Genomic DNA, 22,908 nt, shown 5'->3' on the forward strand with positions numbered 1-22,908 from the left:
AAAGACTTTTATTTTGGGATTCAGAGTAAAAGCTGATTTATACTTAATATAGAATCTGTGTAAGCATGGTGTATACGCGTAGTTTACGCCACAGCCTGACGTGCACCTCCCCTGAAAAGTAACTACAGGTGTCAGGCTACTGTATAGGGCATGCAGCTACACCATACAGACGGTGTAGATTCTACGCAGAAGTTTAAATCAGCCTTAAGCAGCTGTTTGTGGGCTTGGGGTTTGGAAAGAGACGGATAGTTGTACATGACCCCACTTCTTGTCTGACAAGTGAGCGATTGCCTCGGAGTTACATGGAACGCGGAAGCAGATTAGATAATAGGTCCCGTCCTGAGATTCACACTCCGAGTAGGAGGGTCTGGTTTAGTTCACCTTCAGGTTTTCCCTTACAAACAATGGTAGATGGACAGTCATTGGAGGCTGACTGATAGCGGCCAGGAGTCCTTCAGACTGGACTTAGATTGGACTTTCCTTGCCTGACATTGGGACTGAGATGGATCAGTGAACCTGGTGACACATACCGGGCAGAAAGTGATAAGTGTGAGGCAAACAGGATGCCAACAAGAAGAGGCGCGTCCTTCAACCTTCCTGTTGCATCGCAGGCAATTATTCGTTTATGGCACTGGGATACGAAACGATTTCTGTAGTTTACATGCTTTTGCCAGTTTACACAGTTGTATATTTTAGAATTTGCGGCCCACATTCAACAAAGGCGTGAATTCGGATCATTACTTTCTCGGCCATTAGTACCCAGGGCACAGACACAAATAAAAACATAAAAAGCTGTTTTCTTCCTGGAATGTAAAGGAACTTTACATGCAGCGGCCCATCTGCTGACTAGCTTACGGAGCTCCTGAGGCTGACTTGTTATTGGTTTCTGCAGAGCCAGGAGACCGGCGGCAGCAGGATCCTGCTGGACATGGAGGGGGCTCTGACAGCCCGTGATAGAGTGGGAATCCAGGACTTTGTGCTGCTGGATGCCTTCACGAGTGAGAGTGCCTTCCTGGACAACCTGAGGAAGCGTTTCAATGAGAATCTCATTTACGTGAGTCTCTTGCTTTGAATAACTAAGTCTTATTATTATTCATCTTTTTGATATTGATATTTTTTTGGGGGGAAATTGGTTTCTCTAACAGTATTATTGCTTTGACCATAGGAGTTTGAGGTTGCTGTTCTCTACACTCTACTCATGATTGGGTTCAATAAATAGCTCAGGGCCCATGGTTTGATACACTCACAAAATGATCAACAAAATGAGACTGAAAACAAACTAATATCTCACAGTTCTTATTTATTCCTTTTTGGACCTGTACATTTACAAAAAAAAGCTGGTTTCAAACCATTTTCTCTTGCCTTTTTTTCCCTTATTCTGCAGGCTCCAGTGCAAAATGCAAAAATAAAATCTCAAAGTAAAACTGACATTATGCCTTTTGTGCCCTCTTGCGTTGACATTAATGAATGATTTTGTACCACGGTACATGGTTACACCCCTACAATGTGTATAGTTATTTTCTTTAATCTTACATCACTCCTGTACACTAACCCTACCTCAGTCCTGACTCACCATGCTATAGCTGTGGTATGATGGGATACAGAAGGAAAGAACTCTCATCTAGCAGCTCTCGCCCTCAGACATACATCGGCACTCTGCTCGTGTCCGTCAACCCGTACAAAGAGCTCAACATCTATACGAAAAAGCAGATGGATATTTACATGGGTGTCAACTTCTTTGAACTCCCCCCCCATCTGTGAGTATTCTATCGTGTTACAGTGACAATGAGTGTGTGCGTAATCTCAGATAATGGATACAGGATACAGAAAATGAGACACCAGAGGAAATATGTGTTATTAAAACGTGTGTTTGTGTTCACACCTAAAAAACCTTTTGTCGCATCAGTTTTGTTTGTATGTCTGTGTATATTAGGCCTATACCTCTATGAAAACATGTGTGTTCACCACTAACGAAGTTTGGAAAGTGATGTCCATTAATTCTGCTAAAAATGGTACATTTAAGTTATCTAGCTACCAGAATGACTGAGCAGGGTCTGTCTTGTCCAGCTACGCCCTGGCGGACAACGCCTACCGCACTATGATAATGGAGAGCAACAATCACTTTATTCTCATCTCTGGAGAGAGTGGGGCTGGCAAAACAGAGGCCTCCAAGAAGATCCTGCAGTTCTATGCGGTCAGCTGCCCTAAAACCAAACTGTTGGATACTGTGAGGGACAGGCTTCTCCTATCTAACCCTGTTCTGGAGGTCAGAGGGTCACGTGCGAACCGTCCAGTATTTCAGCTAGTGCAGAAGAGCCTATGGGTTAATAAATATTAGTGCTTCTGACATTTTCCTTTATTTTTGCAGGCCTTTGGCAATGCCAAAACACTGAAGAATGACAACTCCAGTCGTTTCGGGAAGTACATGGACATCCAGTTTGACCACCAGGTACAGAAAGAGCCGACCATTTTTGGGTGAAATCTTTCTGCATTGTTCATTGAAGTCTAAACTCCAGTTGTTTCTAAGGGGGAGGCAGTAGGTGGACACATCCTCAGCTATTTGCTGGAGAAGTCCCGCGTGGTCCATCAGAACCATGGTGAGAGGAACTTCCACATCTTCTACCAGCTGATGGAGGGTGCGGAAGACGAGATGTTGCGTTGGTTGGGCCTGGTGCGGGATTGCCAGAAGTACAGCTACCTAGTGCAGGTAAGTCTCAGAAATGTGGAGACCTTGATCCAATGGGCCTGGAGGATTGGAATACTTTTACTAGCCTTCGAATCACTGCCTATCACACACATACAGAAGTCAAATGACTTTGGTCATATATTTGATCCATTTGATCCTAAATCTCTGTGTGGGCAGGGTTATGCCACAGTCATCCCACAGAGTTTTTGACAGCACTATAATCCAACACATGCTTTGGAGACTGACATGACTTCTTCCTTTTTTCCTTATAAAAGGGGGATTGTGCCAGGGTGAGCTCCATCAATGACAAGAATGACTGGAGGACTGTACGCAAAGCTCTCTCTGTCATCGATATCAGCGAGGGTGAAATGGAGGTGAATCTGTACCCATGAATTCAGACACCTGGGCTGAACTGATTAGTTTGATCATTTTGTATGTTATGTTTCTGTGTTATTTTGGTGGCCAGCTGGTGTCACTGTGAGTTTTTCACCCGCTTATCATCTGGCTGTGATGCAGCACCTGTTTGGGATCATCGCCAGCGTCCTGCACCTTGGAAACATGCAGTTTCAGACGGATTATCGGGGATATGCCACTTTGAACAGCAACACAGAGTTGCATTGGCTTTCCAAGGTAAAATGCTCACCTGATTGTACCGGATTGCACAGGTATGGAGCCTCTGGATGTACAGTAAATGGGAATTTACTCTTGGGAATGTCACTGGATTAACCACTTTCCATTAGTTATTTTACTGTATCCCATTGGGCTAAACCAGGCAATAATGACAGCAAATGGTTTTCTCACCAAACCTGTCGACTTGCTTTTGTGTGAACGGTAGAACTATACTCCTATAAATTCAAGATAAGATACAAAAAAAACCATCGTTCTGTCATAATTCAACATTGTATTATTTATTCAGCCTTCGCAAGATGCTCCCATGCTTTTCATGTTGATGTTATTGTAAAAGTACACTCTTCTGGTTGATCTTAACCTTCATGTCCAGTTGCTAGGGGTCCCAATGCAAGTGCTGCGGGAGGGCATGACTCACCGGAAGATTGAGGCCAGGGCTGAGGAGGTAAAGAATCCTACCTTTTCAGTCCTTCTGGTGTTTGTTTGATGAGCCTGATCACCAAATACAGAAATAATGTATCAAAAAGCATGAGTTGATTGTAGAAATTCAGAAGCACTACATTTATATGTATTATTATATGTAAGCACTAAACATGTGTGCTATATTTAATTTAATTTTATTATATTTTACTTCTACTTATTGGTATTTTTCTTTAAATTTTTATATCTATATTTTTCCATTCTAATACTTTTTCCTATACTATTTCCTTGTTTTCCCTTTCTTCCCAGTAAATTAATCAGAGCAACTGTATAACCAAGACAAAGCAATTTCCCTTTGGGATTAATAAAGTTCTTTGAATCTTTGAATCTTTGAATGAGTATCACCATCATCACATCATTGTGTAGTGTCAGTTACCCTGAATTGCTTCAGTACAATTTTGAATGCTTAAAAATACAAGTCCTCCAAGTTAGTTTGTCAAAGACAGTCTACTGATGTCATGCTGTGCAGACAGAGAGCTAGTCGATCACTTACAGTCCCTGGGTCCTACAAAAAAATAGCCAATCCTGTCCCCTGTGGTTTCCAGGTCCTCAGCCCTTTCACAGTGGACCATGCAGTCTATGCCAGGAATGCTTTGGCTAAAGCAATCTATGGCCGCACTTTCACATGGCTAGTGAACAAGATCAACGAGTCTTTAGCAAACAAGGTGAGGTCTCTTGAACACCCCTCAGTCCATAGGTGGCCAGTCTCCCTCCTGGAATCCCAAAATCTCTTAGGATCTTCAATTGAATTTTTCAATTGAATATTAATATTAATAATTGATTTAACACCTGAGGCTTCATCTAAGATTACTTGTACAGTATAACTACTTCAGTAAAGAAAATGTGTGTGGAGTAGCAGTTGTATTAACTGTCCAACCTTTTAAGCTCAGAGTTTAGTATCCTTGACTTTATGCAGAATTAGAGATCATATTCAAGCAGTTCACCCAAACAAGTAATGATTGTCCTATTTCGCAGCTTCACCTACTGATGGGAAGTAAATCTTTTGTTGAAGTTTTTTCCCCCAAAATCCACCAAAGACAAACTGAAGGTTTTGGGGGAAATCTGAGTTGTAGAGGCAGTTATGGAAATTGATTGCTTGTTTCTGTGGTTGACCCTGCAGGATTCTACCAGGAAGACTGTCATTGGGCTGCTGGACATCTATGGTTTTGAAGTGTTTAACATCAACAGGTGACAGACATTTGTCAGAGGACCTCCTCTTCTGGTCTAGGCCCTGTTGCATCATTTATGCAACATGCCACAGGCCTTTTACATGAAGGATCCTGGTATTATTCTACCTTAAAAACATTATCTTCCTGTTTGCCTCATTAATTGTATGGTGGTCAAAGTACTGTCCCACTTTCCAAAATTACTGCAGGCTGCTAAAACCTCCATGACCTGTACGGTTTTCTACCTGGTCTCTCCTGCTTCCAAGGAGCACGATTAGATATTTCTGGCACACATCTTTTCTGTTGCATGTGTGTATATGCTTCCAGCTTTGAACAGTTCTGCATCAACTACTGCAACGAGAAACTTCAGCAGCTCTTCATTCAGTTGACACTCAAGTCAGAGCAGGAGGAGTACGATATGGAAGGAATCGAAGTAAGCACCTTTTTATGTTTACCCAATGCTGTATCCTGTCTGTTGCAGAGAGTCATTGTGTAGTGTGTTGGTCGTTGAGCCTGTTTAAAGTCTATGTTCTCTATGTTGTCCATGTTGGTTGCAGTGGGAGCCTGTTCCGTTCTTCAACAACAAGATTATCTGTGACCTGGTGGAGGAGAAGCACCATGGGATAATCTCTGTGTTGGTGAGGACACCCTGCCTGGACATAGGGGGTGGAGCAACCTGGGTAGAAATGCAGAATATGACAAAGACCCAAAAATCTGACATCAAAGATTGGTGTCATAGGCGGTAGAACTTTGAGTTGGCTATATAGGCAACATTAAGAAATGTCAGCCTCTTTTAAAACATAATCAATCAGTCAAATTCAATAATAAAGAATATATGAATACAGTGATCAAATAAATATGAAGGTGATCTGAACATTATAGGTTTCTTAAAATTGAGGCAGACATGTACAATGATGCCGCTGTTTCTCCATCTGTCTCCCTTCAAGGACGAGGAATGCCTCCGACCCGGGGAAGCCTCTGATCTCACCTTCCTCACCAAGCTAGAGGAGAAGATGGGAAGCCATCCTCACTTTGTTACGTGAGTGCCTCTGGTGGCCGAACACAGGCATATACCCACATACATACAAACACATACAGCTGTGTAAAAAAATTATTTTTTTTGTCTTTACTCATTTCTTTGGTCATTTATGGGTGTTTGTGAATAATACAGTTGAAACCAGAAGTTTACATACACTAAACATACACTAAAATGACACAAAAGTTTTTTTTTTCCCTCACTGTCAAACATTAAATCAGAGTAAACTTTTTCTGTTTTAGGTCAGTTAGGATCCCCAATTTTTTTTTATATTTGTTAAATGTCAGAATACAGACAGATACTTTTGTAGAGATTTTTTTTATTACTTTAATCAAAGTAAAAAATGTACATACACTTCCTTAGTATTTGGTAGCATTGCCTTGAAACTGTTCCACTTGGGTCAAACTTTTTGGGTATCCCCTCCCACAAGCTTCTCACAGCAGTTTGCTAGAATTTTGATCACAAAATTCTAAAATCTTTTCTCACGATGCCTTCTGTTTCGTGACGTGCACCAGTCCCTCCTGCAGCATAGCAGCCCCACAGCATGATGCTGCCACCCCCCGTACTTCATAGTTGGGATGCTGTTCTGAGGCCTGCAAGCTTCCCCCTTTTTCCCTCCAAATACATCATTGATCATTATGGCCAAACAGTTCAGTTTTAGTCTCATCAGACCACAGGAAATGTCTCCAAAAATTAAGATCTTTGTCCTCATATCCAGTTGCAAACTTTAGTCTGGCTTTTTTACGACGGTTTTTAAGCAATGGTTTTTCCTCACTAAGTGTGGTGGTTCAGCTCATGTCGGTACCTGTTTCTGTCAGTAGCCAGCATCTTCACAAGGTCTTTTGCTGTTGTCCTGCGGTTGATTTTGATATTTCATACCAAAACACATTCATCTCTGGGACTCAGATTCTATTTTATGCCTTGGAATCTATTTAATTGTAAATATATTGTGCTTCTGCTGGCGCGCTCCAAACTAAATCTCATTGTACTTACAATGACAATAAAACATCTATCTATCTATACAGTAGATCCATCAATCCATCCATCCATCCATCCTGAGCGGTATGATGGCTGTATACTCCCATGGTGTTTATACGTGCATATTATTGTTTGAACAGATGATTGTGGGTCTTTCAGGCTTCTGGAAATTGTACCTAACGACTTATAGAGGTCCACGGTTCTTTTCCTGATGTCTTGGTTAATTTCTCTTGATTTTCTCATGATGTCACAGAACAAAGCTCTGTTGAGGTGTGCCTTAAAATAAATCTACAGGTGTGCCACCAATTAACTCAAATGGTGTCAATTAACCTATTAGAAGCTTCTAAATGCCAGAGTGGAATCACCTGGAATTAGCTGTATTGTTTAAAGACATAATAAACTTAGTGTACGTAAACTTCTGACTTTGATGAAAGTTATAAAAATAAAAAGTAAAATTATCTCTCTTTATTCTGACATTTAACAATTACAAAAAAATTTGCCGATCCTAACTGACCCTAAAACGAAAAACGTTTACTCTGATTTAATGTTTAACAGTGAGAAAAAAAAGTCTTTTACTGAAGTGCATGTAAACGTCTGGTTTCAATTGTTTATATTTTTGGCAAACTGCAGCCTGATTCTTCCCTGTTTCTCATTAATGAGGGGCTCCTTCCGTGCTTCATGGGACTTTAGTCCTGCTTCTAGGGGCCTGATATGACCAGTCACTTGATGTCATCCTACGATTCATGAGAAACTGTTGGATAAGTTATTGGTCGTCTCTGGCATTAGAAAGTCCCTTCCACCCTTCCACTGTACCTGGCTGGTTTCTGGTTGTTCCCAGTGTCTCCTACTTCACCCTGTTCTTGTGTCCTGCGGTCTTAAAAATTTTGAACCTGGAAGCAACCTGCTGCTCAGCATAGCCTTCTGGCAGCAGAATCACGATTAAACCAGGATTTAAAAATGTAGATTTGTTTAAAAATGTACAGTGGTCTTTTAATTTTTTCCATGACTGTAAGCTCGCATCAGCCACTAGAACTGTTACATAGCTGAAAATTGAGAAGTCAATGACAAATATATGTCTGTATATGACCTCCATGCCTATATATTTGTGCGATATGGCCTGCAGACACAAACTGGCTGACCAGAAGACCCGGAAGACCTTGCAGAGAGGCGATTTCCGCCTCCTGCACTATGCTGGGGAGGTGACATACTGTGTTGTCGGTGAGGAACGTTCCACACACTACACCTCAGACAAACACTATTGCTTTGGGGTCTCTTTAGCCCCTGGTGTCACTGTGGTTACCATTAAAGTAAAGCTGATGACCCACCCTGTTTTGTTTCAGGATTCCTGGACAAAAACAACGATTTGCTGTACAGGAACATCAAAGATGTGAGTTTCTCTCAGGTCACCAGCAGCCAACAAGCGCACAATCGTTTGTGGGGCTGGGGTCTTGAAATATTCATAGTCCAGAAGTCTTGCAGTGAATAATTGAGGAGGGGATTGTTGAGTGTGAACTGGCTGTGCAGCCTCTGCTCTAGGGGCACTGCTGCTCACGTCTGTCTGTGTCGTCAGGGAGTCAACAGTTATCATAGTTTCATGATCACTGTACCATAATCATCATTGTTCATTCATTTTTTTCTTATCTTTGAGAATAAGTACCACTGTTCTTGCCCGTAATTGTCCCAAGTGCACTGGAGTCAGGGTTAAGATCCAGCTAAGATGCATGACTTGTGCTGCACCCAGGTGATGCGACAGTCCAAGAACTCCCTCGTCAAACATTGCTTCCCTGCTGTGGAGCCAGACAACAAGAAGAGGCCTGAGACGGTAAAAAAAAGACCCAGGAATCATTCTTCCCTTGTTTATAGCCGTACTTTTGTTGTTGACACGGCTTCCATTTTCTGTGTTTTCCTCAGTTTGAACAGTTTGCGCTGGATGCTGGATACTATATAACATTGATTACTTCCTGCCCTACAGAAGCTTCATTCTTAAAGGCTTTAACCTGATTGATCAGTATAGCAGCGGCCTGCTCGATGGAGTGTAACTCTTTACCCTTTAAAAGGTGTTTTTTTTTACTTAATATCTCACCCTCTCTTATTGACTTATAGGTAGCCACTCAGTTCAAGAGCAGCTTGATGGGCCTGACAGAAATCCTCACGTCCAAGGAGCCATGGTATGTGCGTTGCCTGAAACCCAACGACGCCAAGCAGCCAGGTGTGTAACGCTTTAGATAGGCCTGTTTGACGCTGTCTTTGTGGTACCCTTGAAGCATTGCTCACACATTAGCTCTCGATGCCACCATCGGATGAGCTCTGTGTTCCTGCAGGGCGTTTTGATGACGTTCTGGTGAGGCACCAGGTGAAGTACCTGGGGCTGATGGAGCACCTCAGAGTCCGACGGGCCGGCTTTGCCTACAGACGACGATACGAGGTCTTTCTGCAGAGGTATGTAGATGTGAGGTGCTTGGGAATACTTACAGTGATTCAGCAGAAATTAATCATTTATATGAGGGTTGTATAGCTGTGTGGGTAGACGACTGTCTGAAGTGGCAAGTGAAATGACTTGTTGCTGATATATTAACCTCAGTATTGAGGTTCAGAGCAAAGAATGAAGCTGAGCCTATAAGAGATATGTTTCAACTGACTGTGTTCTTCTACAGGTACAAAGCCCTGTGCCCTGACACCTGGCCCCACTGGAGAGGTGATCCAGCCGAAGGCGTGCAGATGCTGGTCACACATCTGGGCTACCGGCCAGATGAGTACAAGATGGGCAGGTGTGGTATTGAACATCCTGAATAAGTGTGTGAACTAAGTCAATACGTTGGAAGCTTTCCAGTAAATATAATAAGATTCAAGTACAACTGTTCCTTGTTTAGTGACCTAATTCCGATTCAGCGACCAGGTTGTTAAGTGAAATGGTTGCTAAGTGAAAATCACAGTAGCCTAGGTGTGACCGCGAATGTGCTTATGACTAGAGAGATGGACGTGGATGATATCTATCTGCATTCTCATCTGTCCCTGCAAACATGTAAACTGTACCCACCGCAACCCCACACCAACAATACAGTGTACAATTAAATGTGTCCATATTTGCCTTTAAATATCTTAATTATTGAGTTACTCACTTAACACGGCCACTAGGTGGTGTTGGGGTGAGAACAAGTAATTTAACAGAACTAAAGGACTGGTAATCAATGTAGCATTTACTAGCAATTTCATTACCATTACTGCTGTGTTACCATGCATTTTATTACCATCCTCGCAGGAATATAGTAAAGATCATTTCCATTCCTGCCGCAGGAATATTTTTCTTTTTATCGCCAATCCTGGAGATTACTGCAGATATGGCATGCAGCTCTCTACTTACGGCTTCACTTCAGCCTTCTATACTCAATTTCTTTTGTCCTTCATGAACAAGATCTCTGTCACTTTGATCATAAGTGTGTGCATTGGTCAGAAAATTTATTTTTTTATTACCATTGAGAATTACCATTGAGAATGGTCATTAACCAAGATAGTCACTTACCACGATGCCATGATGAGGGGCTGTATATGCTTGTAAATGGAAGGGAGACCACAAGGCAGGAGTGTTGGTGATGGTTTGGAAGAATTTGTTCCTCCCTCTGCCACTTTACAGGACCAAGATCTTCATCCGTCACCCCAGGACCCTCTTTGCTACTGAAGATGCCTTCGAGACTTGCAAACATGAGCTGGGTGGGTGGCTTCCTGAAGATCTCCCCTTGGGGGGGGGGGGGGGCAAAGATGTGTGCCTACTGCTTGTATTCACCTGTACATTCTGTACACTTTCCACGCCATAGCCACAAGGATCCAGGCTAAATACAAGGGATACCGGGTCAAAGGGGTCTTCCTGAAACAGAAGGATGCAGGTAGATTCTCCTTTCTTCTGCTTTCTTATTTGTTTTTTATTGTCATTTCCTTTAACATTTTATGAGCAGAGGGCAGTATGTTTAAGTATCATAGGCATCTGAATTTCTTGGATTTAGATATATACCACAGTACTATAAACTATAAACCTGATAATGCCAGTTGATACTCATGAACGGCAAGCTATGTTGATTCCATATTAGAACCCACTATTTTTTGGTGTTTGTTAATACTTTAGAACATAAGAACATAAGAAATTTACAAACGAGAGGAGGCCATTCGGCCCATCAAGCTCATTTGGGGAGAACTCAACTAATAGCTCAGAGTTCTTAAAATCTTATCTAGCTCTGATTTAAAGGAACCCAAGGTTTTAGCTTGCACTACACTAACAGGAAGAATATTCCATACTCTAACTACATGCTGTGTAGGGAAATGCTTTCTCAAATACATTTTAAAATGTCCTCCCGCTAATTTTCACCTATGGTCGTGAGTTCTTGTACTTGAACTAGTGCTGTCAAACGATACATTTTTTAAATCAGATTAATAACAGGGTTGCTGTGGATTAATTTAGATTAATCACGATTAAATATCATTCATTTTTAATCTAAATTAATCGTATTTCATTTTGCATGAGCAAAGAGACTCAAGAAAAAAGGAAATATATATGCACTTAACATGTTTATTGAACATCTTGAACACGAGTCGGATGCATTCCATCTGCCACAGAAGTGCAATACCATGGACCCATATCAAAAAGCAAGATTTTTTGCTTAGCTGGACAACTTGTCAGATTTAAGGTACCTCAGTTTAAATGGTCTTTATCTTCGTTCACTTACAATTAGCCCGAACTACCGTAAATCTGACAAATAATCCGACTAATCATGAAATATAATTCTAGCCCGGTTAATTGCCATTGTTAGCAATATCAGTTGATAACACATTACGCGCGGTGCTTTACGTATAAAACTCCGTAGCAACATGTCCACAGATAGGTTGGACGGTATAGTGTGTGCGACCGATTTAATGAGCCACAAATGAGAAGTAGTGCTTAAACAGTATAAAACAACAACTTTCCCTTCTGTTGATAAAAGGCACAGCCATCTTGGATTCTGAACTCGGGATCCTCTGTGCTGCTCCGAGATCTCAGAGAAACGGGAGTGCGCATACTCTGGAATCCGACTAGGAATACGCATTCCCAGGTCAAATGGAACGCACCAAGACTGCCCGAAATGGGTTGACAGAGACATTTCAGGGATTTTGAGTCAATTTGCGCCTCAGATGGGTTAATTGCGTTAAAAATTTTAATCAGATTAATCATGATAATCTGCGCTAACCCGTTAATTTTGACAGCCCTAATTTGAACTAATATTGAAGTAACTATTTGGTTGAACAGCATCCAGAACTGTTAGAATCTTATATACCTGGATCATGTCCCCCCTTAGTCTCCTTTGCTCAAGGCTGAACAGATTCAGATCAGCTAACCTCTCCTCATAAGACATTCCCCTAAGACCAGGAATCATTCTTGTAGCCCTACGTTGCACCCTTTACATGACATTTTCCTTAAAAATGTACTTTTTAAGGTATGGTGACGAAACCTGCACACAATATTCTAGGTGGGGTCATACCAAGGAATTGTATAATCGTAGCATCACCTCCCTTGAATTAAACTCCACACACCTCGAGATGTAACTCAGTATCCTGATGGCCTTTTTAATTGTTTCCCCACACTGGTAAGAGTGGGACATGGAAGCATCAACATACACACCTATGTAAATTAGAAATAACAGCGGTCCTAAAATTGAACCCTGTGGTACCCCACTATGAACGCAGGCCCACTGTGACATTGTGCCTCTAATAATTACCTGCTGCTTCCTATCTGTTAACCAGTTTTCAATCCAGGCTGCTACAGTTCCTAAAATCCCTGCTGATTTGAGCTTAAGCAGGAGCTGTTTGTGCAGGACAACATCAAAAGCCTTCTGGAAATCTAAGTAGATCACACTGTAGACCTTTTGTGAACAATTTCTCTTGTAGTTTCTCAAAGAACTCAAATAGATTAGTTAAACAGGATCAACCTCTCCTAAATCCATGTTGGCTATCCCTCAGAATGTTATTTGAATCCAGGTAGTCTACCATTTTCACTTGGATTATAGCTTCCATTAGTTTTCCAGTTGTGTAAGTTACACTAATTGGCCTATAGTTTGATGGATTACTTCTATCCCCTTTTTTGAATATGGGCGTTATATTAGCATGCTTCTAGTCAGAAGGTACCACACCAGCAGATAAGGATTTCTGAAATAATAAGGCTAACGGTCGACAAATAATACCCCTCATTTCTCTTAAAACTATAAGTAAGATGCCATCAGGGCCTTGCTATTTATTTATTTTGAGCTTAGCTAAGCTTTATAGCACATCAGCTTCAGTTACAGATATATTACTCATATCAGAATGAGTCCATATGTTACTTGTGTCCTCTACTGTGAATACCAGTGCAAAGCAATCATTAAACTCATTAACTATATCAATTTCATTTTCAATTATAAGACCCTTACTGTCTTGCAAATTAGTGATTTCAGCTTTTACAGCTCTTTTGGAGTTAAAATATTGGAAGAAACTTTTAATGTCATCCTTAGCCTGTAATGCAATCTTCCTTTCAAAATACCTCTTAGTCAGTCTAATATTCTTTTTTAACTCAACCTGTAGACTTAGATACTCCTGCTTTATTCCGACATCACTAGTTATTTTCCATTTGTGGAACTGAGCCCTTTTCCCCCTGACTTTATTATTAATTTCAGTAGTAAACCACCTTGGTTGCAGTCTCCTAGATTTAGTTTTGTTGGAAACAGGTACACAAGTTCTATTGCGCTTGCAATATTGTGCTTTTAAAAAAATTCCCAAGCCTCTTCAACAGTTTTGTTAACTCCATCCAGTGTAAAGTTCCCAGTTTCAGTCTCATACCATTAAAGTCAGCCTTCCTAACATTATATATTTTTGTTTTGGACTTTGCTCTTCGGACACTAAAATTAGCCTGAAATGTAGCCATGTTATGATCACTACGGTTAAGTGGTTCTAAAACCACAAATTTTCTCTTCTTATCCTGGTTATTAGAAAAAACAAGACTGAGAACAGCTTCATCCCCGGTAGGGGTTTTCACAAACGGAGTAAAAAGCAATCTTTATTATTACTTTTGACAAAAGGCTTACATTTTAAAACTTGTACTCAGTAAACTGTTTTAATCTTTGGATTTGGACGCACATTCTTTTGATGTCCCTTCTCTGTTGTTTGCATGTCCACAGCCACAAAAATCGAGAGCTGCTGGAGAGCCTTGTTGGCAAGGAGAGAGCGGCAGAGAAGGGCTTGGGCGGTGAAGGTCATCAGGAGGTTAGCAGAAGCACTGCTTCCTGTTCTCTTCTCAGTAGGTGACATAGTGGCTGCAAACATCACCAGGAACCAGAGATTTAATTACTGTTGGGGACAGTTGGGGACAGTGTGGTTGTGTGTTTAATCTGAAAGGTATGGAGCTTCACTCATGTCATAATGAACGTTCAGTAACGCTTTACATTAACTGCACCTTCATGATGCCTTATTAATGCATTCATAGAACATTCAGTGCCCCTACATAAAGATACATAGATATTTAATATGATAATGTTTGTTATTAATGTATATTAAAGCTGTTAGGGTATTTTACGATGTTAAGCTATAGATACATGCTGACTATGAGTGTTTTATAATTGCATTATGAATGTATTATGCACTGAATGTTCTATTAATGCGTAATTAATGTTTTGTGAAGGTGCAGTTAATGTAGAGTGTTACCATACGTTCTATATTGTGGCCATGTTTTAATATATTGTGGGAATGAATTAATAAATCATGGGAATGATTTAACCAAAACGAGGGAAATAATTGATAAAACGTGCCCATAATTTAACTAAAACGAGGGAATGAATTAGTTCGGTGAAGTGCTCTGGCTCTCAGTGTTCTACATAAGTGTGGGGCTCCTTACATTAACATAAGATAAGATAAGATAGATCTTTATTGTCACTATTACAGAAACAGTGAAAAACAGTTTAGCAGCTCTCTGTTTAGCAACATAAGTTAAAGTAATAAATAAGAAATAACAAATAAGAACAACACACAAAAAGAGACCGCCATCCTATTACAGTATGAGTGTCTGAGTGCAATGTGTACGATGTGTCAGTCGAGGTAGAGTGTGGTTAATGACCTGCCCTAAGCATAGAGGACAGTCATTCAGGTGGTGGGGGGGTGGGCGCATTTGACTGCCTGTGGGTAAAAGCTTTTGTTCAGTCTCTTTGTTCATGCTCTGACTGACCTGTAGTGTCTACCAGAGGGGAGGGGGGAGAAAAGGTAGTGTCCAGGGTGTGAGTATCTTTGATGATTTTACTGGCTTTCCGGTGGAGTCAGCCAGTGTAAATGTCCTTGAGGGGTGGTAGTGCTGTTCTGATTACCTACTGTGTCACCCTTTTGGGGCAGCGTGTGGCTCAGTGGGCTAAGCCTGTGTACCTGTAATCATGGTTCAAACCCAGCCTCAGCACGTCTGTGGCTCCTTGAGCAAGGCCCTTAACCCCCAGTTCCCTGGGCGCCCCAACAGGTGGCTGCCCTTCACGGACAACTTACTCTATAAAGAGCAAGTTGAGGGAGGCGTAAAAACAATTTCTCCACGGGGATCAATAAAGTATCTATTATTATTACCACCTGCTGCAGGTTCTTCCTGTCTCCCTCAGTGCAGCTGCTGAACCACACTGTGCAGCAGTAGGTCAGGAGGCTCTCAATGGTAGAGTGGTAAAAATTGGTTAGTAGCTTTTGAGGGAGGTGGGCCTGACGCATCTTCCTGAGGAAGTACATTCTTTGTTGTGCCTTCCCCACCTGGTGAGAGATGTTTGTGGACCAGGTGAGGTCGGCGGAGATGTGGACCCCTAGGAACTTGAAGCTCTCCATCCTCTCTACCTCTTCTCTGTCCATGTAGAGGGCAGAGTGCTCAGCCTGCTTTGGCTCTCCTGAAGTCCACTATCATCTCCTTGGTCTTGGATGTATTCAATTCCAGGTTATTACTGACACACCATTGTTTCTGTGCCTCTAGCCAGCGCTTGTGCTCGGTGGATTTTTCATGCTGACTGACATTGTTCCTTCCCCCGTGGGAGACACTAAAATCGCAGTTACAAATCTTACAGAACGCATGACTGTGTCCCATCCTACTCCTCTTTAGGAAAGTAAATTCGCTGTCCCATTTTTCGAGATATTTACACGATTATTTTGGCAGGAATGCCTTGTTCTTCACAACCATCCATCTCTCTCCTTTGTTGTTCTGGATTTGTCCCCCTGTTGGCAATAACCTCACGACAAATGCCACCCAGGCGACTGCAGGTGGCAGTTCTCGCGAGGCTACTGACAGAGTTCAGTTTGGAGAGGCAGAGGAATTTTTTTTTTAATGATATTATAATACGGGAGATTTACGGAAAAATGCTAATACGGGACGACGGCGGGAAAGAGGGGTAAAATATGGTAGTTTCCCGGCCAAAACAGGAGACTTGACAGATTTGCCTTAATGTAGGGCATGATGAGTCTTTCTAAGCACTTGGTGATGATGGGAGTTAAAGCAACTGGGCGGTAATCATTCAGGCAGCTCACTGTGCTCTTCTTCTTGGGCAGTGGAACAATGGTGGCTGACTTAAGGCAGGTCGGAACTACAAACTGCAGTAGCGAGAGGTTGAAGATGGTTGTGAAAACCTCCGCTAACTGGTCTGCACATGCCTTAAGTAGCCTCCCTGCAACTGCATCTGGACCAGCTGCTCTCCTCACGTTGACTGTGCGCAAGGTGGTTCTGACCTGATGCTGCTGCAGCTGGATGGGGGCATCGACCCTTTTTTGGAAGAGCAGGATGAGTGTGGGCCATGCTATTGGGTTGGTCGAAGCGGGCGAAGAACCTATTTAGGGTGTCAGGTAGAGTGCTGTCTGAGCAGTCTGCCGGTGTGTAGGAGTCTTTGTAGCCGGTAAGTGCCTTGATCCCCTGCCACATTTGTCTGGAGTTGTTGCTATCAAAGTGTTTCTCGATGCGCAGTTTGTGTCTGCGCTTGGCCTTTTTGATGCCTTTCAGCAGGGACCGAAGTGCCTCTTTGTAAGCCTGCTGATATCCTGACTTAAGGCAGCATCTCGTGTTCTGAGCAGGGCACGCACCTCGCTGTTGAGCCACGGCTTCTGGTTTGGGAATGCTTTAATAGTCTTTGTTGTGGTAACACTCCCAGTGCTAAAGTTGATGTACAGTAAGAGAGCACAGCAGCTGTGTGACCCTCTAGGTCTGTTCCCTCTGCAAATATTCCCCAATCTGTGTTGTCACAGCAGTCTTGTAGGGCTGCGGTGGCTTCCTCAGTCCACACCTGAATTGTTTTAACTGTTGGTCTTTGTCTGTAGATTAGAGGTTTATAAGCAGGTATCAGGGACAGAGAGAGATGGTCTGAAAGTCCAAGGTGTGGCAGAGGGGTAGTTTTGTAGGCCTCTGAAATGTTGGTGTAGACCTGGTCCACAATGTTATTTTCCCTCGTCGGAAAGCTCACGTTTTTGTATATTCCAGGCAGGACAGACTTCAGGTTTGCATGCTTAAAGTCTGGGTCTGGGTGCGCCGTAAGCTGTTGGTTAATAGAGCGTTGCAACTTCTCCATTGCTAGTTTAGCATTAGCCTGTGCGGCACATAAACCGCGGTTATAACGACCGACGTGAACTCTCTCGGCAAGTAGAACAGTCTACATTATACTATCAGCTATGTCTGGACAACAGTGAATATCTTTAACTGTGGCGTTAGTGCACCAGTTGGTGTTTACAAACACACAAAGTCCTCCTCCCCGCTTCTTACTGGACTCTCTGAAGGTAGCATAGCCCGTTAGCTTGGTGGCAGTTAGTGGGGTGAAAGAGTCCAACCATGTTTCTGTTATTACCATCACACAGTAATCCAAGCAGTGTGACCGGGAGTTGGCAAGAAACAGACTTGGAATGGCTGGTTTGTGGGGGTTAGCATTTAGCTTAGCCCTCAGCGCCCCCCTCTTGCCCCTCTTCTGTTTCCTGTGCCTCCGTCACCTGCGTCGCTTCAGCGGGGGAATGTTGTAAACAGAGATGGCGGTCTCTGTTAGAACCTCTCGCTAATAACAATTTCTTGCAATGCAAGGCTTTTAAGAATTCCAACCTACAGTAGGGTTGCCACTTTCAATCTGAACAAATACACAACTTCTCTTACGATTAAATATGCGGAGCAAGGGGAACAATAAAGTTTGGCAGGGGGGTCAAATTGTGAATACGAGACAAATAGCGCTCCGTAATTGTGCAAAACGGGACACAGCATTTTATTTTTCAATACTGAACGATCCCATAAAATTTGGAACAGGTGGCTACTCTATGCCAACCTTAAAACTAAATTGTCTCTCCTTACCAGTATAAGGCTCTCAAAATTTGGAGTGAGATTACAGCCAATGTGTGAGACTTGAGAGCCCCCAGCAGATGCAAATGTCTAGTGGCCTAAATGAAAATGATACATTAGGCAATACGCAGGCTACATAGTAAAACTCACCCTTGTTTTACCATATAATGAGAACAAATTAATAAAACTTGGTCAAAATTGAACTAAAACGAGGGAACAAATTATTCAAACGAGGCCACGATTTAATACATTGTGGAAACAAATTAATAAAATGTGGCCAGAATATATGTAATTATAATCTTGATGTCATGAGAGGGGCTCCGCAGAAAAGCATCATAATAGATTAGAAACATCAGAATGTCAGGTTACACAGATAAGTGTTCCTCATTTTTAATAATTTGGACAGTGACAAATGGCAAGCTTGGATTTGGGTTCCGATCCACAGATTCATCAAGGGTTTTATGACAAGGAATCAGCCAGTTTGCAGGGAAAACACAGAGTACCTCACCTTCATCAGGCAGAGCTATCTTACCCGGTTGAAGGAGAATCTACCCAAGAATGTTCTGGATAGGAAAAGCTGGTTAACCCCACCACCACTTTTAAAGGAGGTATGTGTCTTGAACTGCAAAATTCCTTTTCGTTTATGCAGAGCGCACTTCCCCCCCATTTTAACTGACCCACTCTTTGTCCGCGAGTGCTGCATGGCTGTTCACAGTGCGCTGCGATGCAAAGCTGTCCTTAGCAATTTAGACATTTGAGGTCCCCATCCATGCTTTGGCCCCGGAAGAGGCATGTGATATGTGATGGCCTCCGATTTCCTGCCCTCCTAGACCTCCCGACTCCTGCGGCAGCTCCATACTCGCCTCTTGGTGCGCAAGTATGTACGGGGGATCACGGCACAGCAGAAGGCACAGGTAGAGCCAGAGAGACATCCTGATATCCTAACCCCGCGTATCTGCCTCTGGTTTCATATTAGATGCTGTTTGAGCATATTCTAGAGGCACGGGGCTACATAATGGTATCCAGACACCTGTTGTGTAGTTTCTCAGAGAATCTCGGTAATGTGACTGCATTGATGGTACCAATTCATAGCTTTGCTTCCCGGATGCTTTGTCACCATCTGCCTGTATGTCCGGCTGGGCTCCTTCCTCACTACTGCCCCAGCTGCAGATGAAAAGCGTCACCAGTGCCCTGTTCAAGGGGAAAAAGGAGAGCTACCCCCAGAGTGTGCCCAAGCCTTTTGTCAGCACCAGGATCCGTAAGACACCACCATCCTGTGGTCCTGCTGTGGATTAATGTTTGACCTGGCTTTCTCTGTGGTCCCCTCATGATCCCCTGTGTCCCTTTTAGGTGAGCAGGATATCAATGCAAAGATCCTGCAGACAATTCGCCATGAACGATTCAAGGTAAACATATACATGCAATGGGCATCACTGACGCACCACCAAACCGGTCATGCTGAACAACATTACAGGCAGCAGAATGTTCTTGAGACTGTGCTGGGAGACACAGCAAACCTTTTGGCAATGGCATGTATTGATGCACCATCCTGGAGGAGTTGGACTACCAGTGCAACCTCTGTAGGGTCCAGGTATCCCCTCATGCTACCAGTAGTTACACTGGCAGTAGCCAAAACTAGTGAAAACAATCAGAAAAGATGAGGAGGGAAAAACGTCAGTGGCCTCCACCTGTTAAACCATTCCTGTTTTGGGGGTCGTCTCATTGTTGCCCCTCTAGTGCACCCGTTGTTAATTTCATTAACACCAAAGCAGCTGAAACTGATTATCAGCCCCTCTGCTACTTAACTGACCAGATCAATATCCCATAAGTTTAATTGACTTGATGCTATACTCCGATTAAAAGTGTTCCTTTCATTTTTTGAGCAGTGTATATATTTTTTTTTGCAAATGCAGCCTGGTTCTTCCCTGTTTCTCATTAATGAAGAGCTTCCTCCTTGATTATTGGAACTTTGGTCCTGCTTCTAGGAGCCTGATGTGAACTATCCTAGCAGTGCACTTCACACCTGCACTTAATGCTTCGCATTCCTTTTGAAGGTCACTTGATGTCATCCTACAATTCATGAGAAACTGTCATAAGTTAATGGTCATCTCTGGCATTAGAAAGTTGTTTCCGCCCTCTCATTAGCTGGTTTCTGGTCGTTCCCAGTGTCTCCTACTTTACCTTGTTTTGAACCTGTTAATTTGAACCTGGAAGCAACCTGTTGCTCAGCGTAGCCTTCTGCCAACAGAACCACGGTTAAACCAGGATTTGAAAATGTAGAGTGGTATTTTTTCCATAGCTGTACTTTCCCTTTATTTTGCAATTTCAGGTAGCACTTCACTTAAAGCAGTCATCGTAATGCATTATAGGTACCTTCATAATGCATTATAATGCAGCCATAAACAATTATAAACACAGCTATAACTATTTATAAAATGGCATAATACATTACAGCCATGTTTATTGTCAGCCTCGGAGGTGAACGCGAGCACGGAAGCAGGCGAACGAAGCCAAAAGATCCGGTGAAGGGTTTATTAAAGGCAAAAGGACAGGTGCAGACAACGACGGACCATACAACGATGACAGATCTGGGGAAACAGACTGAGACTCGGACTAAATACACAGGACTAGGCAACAGATAACGAGCTACAGGTGGGAACAATTAGGGCGAAACAGGAGGTAATGAGGTGGGCGTGGCACACATCGGGAGCGGACGGAGCGGGGCGTGACATAACCCCCCCCCAAAGGCGCGCACACCGGGCGCGCCAGGGAGGAGGCGACGGACGGGACGAGGGAACAGGACCTGAAAGACAAAACAGAACGTCAACCAAACCCAGGGAACAGGACGGAGACGCAAAACACGAACAGGGACGAAAAGAAGGACAGGACCTGACAGAGAACAGGGAAGGCGGAGAGACAGACCCAGAAGGGAGACACAGGGGGAACACCCACAGGCGACACGAAAGGGCCAGGAGTGCCAAAAGGAGGGACAAAGGGACCAGAAGGAGAGACAGGCGGGACGAACGAAAAGGGAGGAGGAGCAAGGGGAGCACGAAAAGGCCCAGGCGGGCGACGGGCAGCGGCCGGAAGGGCCGCAGGGGAGAGGGAGAAGGGAGCAGGAGGGGACCACCCAGGGACCAAGGGAACGGGACGAGGGAGTGACGGAGGAGACACGGAGGGAGCAGGAGGGAACACCAGGGAAGGCAGGCAGGAGGGGGAAGCCGCGGCAGGCGGAGGCGCAGCCGTAGCCGGCGAAGGCGCCGTCCGACGCCAAGCCGGAGCAGGGGGGCCCGGAGGCGGCCGACCGGGAGCCGGAGGCGGGACCGAGGACCGGCACCCAGGGACCAGGGGGAGACCCGGCGGCGACCGCCGACCCCGAGGCGCAGGACCCGCAGGCAGCCACCGAGCCACAGCTAGGGGCCGAACGGGCGAGCCAGGGGGCATGGCGGGCGGGACCCAGGCCCGACGCCTGTGTCCCCGTCCCTTACGGGACACCGACAGGCGGGGTCCTGGGCGGTGTCGGTCTGGCCGGGGTAAGGGAGAAGGAGTCAGGAGGGAGGTCGAGTCTGGGCAGACAAGTGTCTTGGCCTCCAAAGAGGCAACAGGCGGGGCAGCCGGAGCCTCGGGTGTGGCCGCAGGCAGAGCGGCGGCCTCAGGCGGGGCCGCAGGCAGAGCGGCGGCCTCAGGCGGGGCCACGGGCAGGACTGGAACGGCGGCCTCAGGCGGGGCCGCGGGCAGGACTGGAACGGTGGCCGGCTGGACAGGTGAGCAGGGCTGGGCCGGCTGGACAGGCGAGACGGGCCGGTCAGGTGAGACGGGCTCGGGCGTGCGGCCCGCAGGGGGCGCCTCATTGAGCGCCACCAGCACGCGGGCAGCAGGGGGCGTAACCATGGCAACCTTAGGCAGTTCAGGTGCCGGTAGGACAGACAGTTCAGGTGCCGGCAGGGCAGGCAGTTCAGGTGCCGGCAGGGCAGGCAGTTCAGGTGCCGGCAGGGCAGGCAGTTCCGGTGCCGGCAGGGCAGGCAGTTCCGGTGCCGGCAGGGCAGGCAGTTCCGGTGCCGGCAGAACAGGCAGTTCAGGTGCCGGCAGAACAGGCAGTTCAGGTGCCGGCAGGATGGGCGCTGCCCTCCCGCGGCCAGCAGGGGGCGCCGTCGCGGGGCAGAACCCCCCCCCAAAGGCGCGCACTCCGGGCGCGCCAGAGAGGGACACCCCGGCGGGCGCCGTCTCCACGCGGCCAACAGGGGGCGCCTCGGCGGGCGCAGCCTCCACGCGGCCAGCAGGGGGCGCCTCGGCGGGCGCCACCAGCACGCGGCCAGCAGGGGGCGCCTCGGCGGGCGCAGCCTCCATGCGGCCAGCCACCGGGACTGCAGGCAAGCCAGGCAGGACAGGCGGGTCAGGCAAGACAGGAGGTGCCGCTGACAAGGCGGCGGAAGCTGCAGCAGGCGGTGCCGCAGGCAGAGCGGCGGCAGCTGCAGCAGGGTAGACAGGCAGGACGGGCGGTGCCGCTGACGAAGCGGCGGAAGCTGCAGCAGGCGGTGCCGCAGGCAGAGCGGCGGCAGCTGCAGCAGGGAAGACAGGCAGGACCGGCAGGTCGAGCGGTGCTGCGGGCATCGCGGCGGCTGCAGCAGGC

At 45.1% G+C, this 22,908-nt stretch overlaps 1 protein-coding gene across 2 annotated transcripts in view; it reads left to right on the forward strand.

Moving 5' to 3' along the window:
• The window catches only part of LOC111842224 (unconventional myosin-Ih-like), a 39,223-nt gene that overhangs the window by 9,511 nt on the left and 6,804 nt on the right, over positions 1–22,908 (forward strand). For both annotated transcript variants that reach the window (XM_023808633.2, XM_023808634.2), the window contains 26 exons: positions 893–1,054; positions 1,642–1,757; positions 2,068–2,266; positions 2,369–2,449; positions 2,528–2,707; positions 2,962–3,060; positions 3,203–3,316; positions 3,687–3,758; positions 4,339–4,458; positions 4,914–4,981; positions 5,287–5,392; positions 5,517–5,597; positions 5,907–5,998; positions 8,097–8,191; positions 8,314–8,360; positions 8,715–8,795; positions 9,077–9,182; positions 9,295–9,412; positions 9,628–9,741; positions 10,605–10,681; positions 10,786–10,854; positions 14,146–14,230; positions 18,724–18,886; positions 19,109–19,192; positions 19,443–19,536; positions 19,629–19,684. In XM_023808633.2, coding sequence (XP_023664401.1) covers positions 893–1,054; positions 1,642–1,757; positions 2,068–2,266; positions 2,369–2,449; positions 2,528–2,707; positions 2,962–3,060; positions 3,203–3,316; positions 3,687–3,758; positions 4,339–4,458; positions 4,914–4,981; positions 5,287–5,392; positions 5,517–5,597; positions 5,907–5,998; positions 8,097–8,191; positions 8,314–8,360; positions 8,715–8,795; positions 9,077–9,182; positions 9,295–9,412; positions 9,628–9,741; positions 10,605–10,681; positions 10,786–10,854; positions 14,146–14,230; positions 18,724–18,886; positions 19,109–19,192; positions 19,443–19,536; positions 19,629–19,684 — 2,679 coding nt within the window. The remainder of the gene's footprint in view (positions 1–892; positions 1,055–1,641; positions 1,758–2,067; positions 2,267–2,368; positions 2,450–2,527; positions 2,708–2,961; positions 3,061–3,202; positions 3,317–3,686; positions 3,759–4,338; positions 4,459–4,913; positions 4,982–5,286; positions 5,393–5,516; positions 5,598–5,906; positions 5,999–8,096; positions 8,192–8,313; positions 8,361–8,714; positions 8,796–9,076; positions 9,183–9,294; positions 9,413–9,627; positions 9,742–10,604; positions 10,682–10,785; positions 10,855–14,145; positions 14,231–18,723; positions 18,887–19,108; positions 19,193–19,442; positions 19,537–19,628; positions 19,685–22,908) is intronic.

The sequence above is a fragment of the Paramormyrops kingsleyae genome, chromosome 7, assembly GCF_048594095.1.
Source record: "Paramormyrops kingsleyae isolate MSU_618 chromosome 7, PKINGS_0.4, whole genome shotgun sequence".
In the NCBI taxonomy this organism is placed as follows: Eukaryota; Metazoa; Chordata; class Actinopteri; order Osteoglossiformes; family Mormyridae; genus Paramormyrops; species Paramormyrops kingsleyae.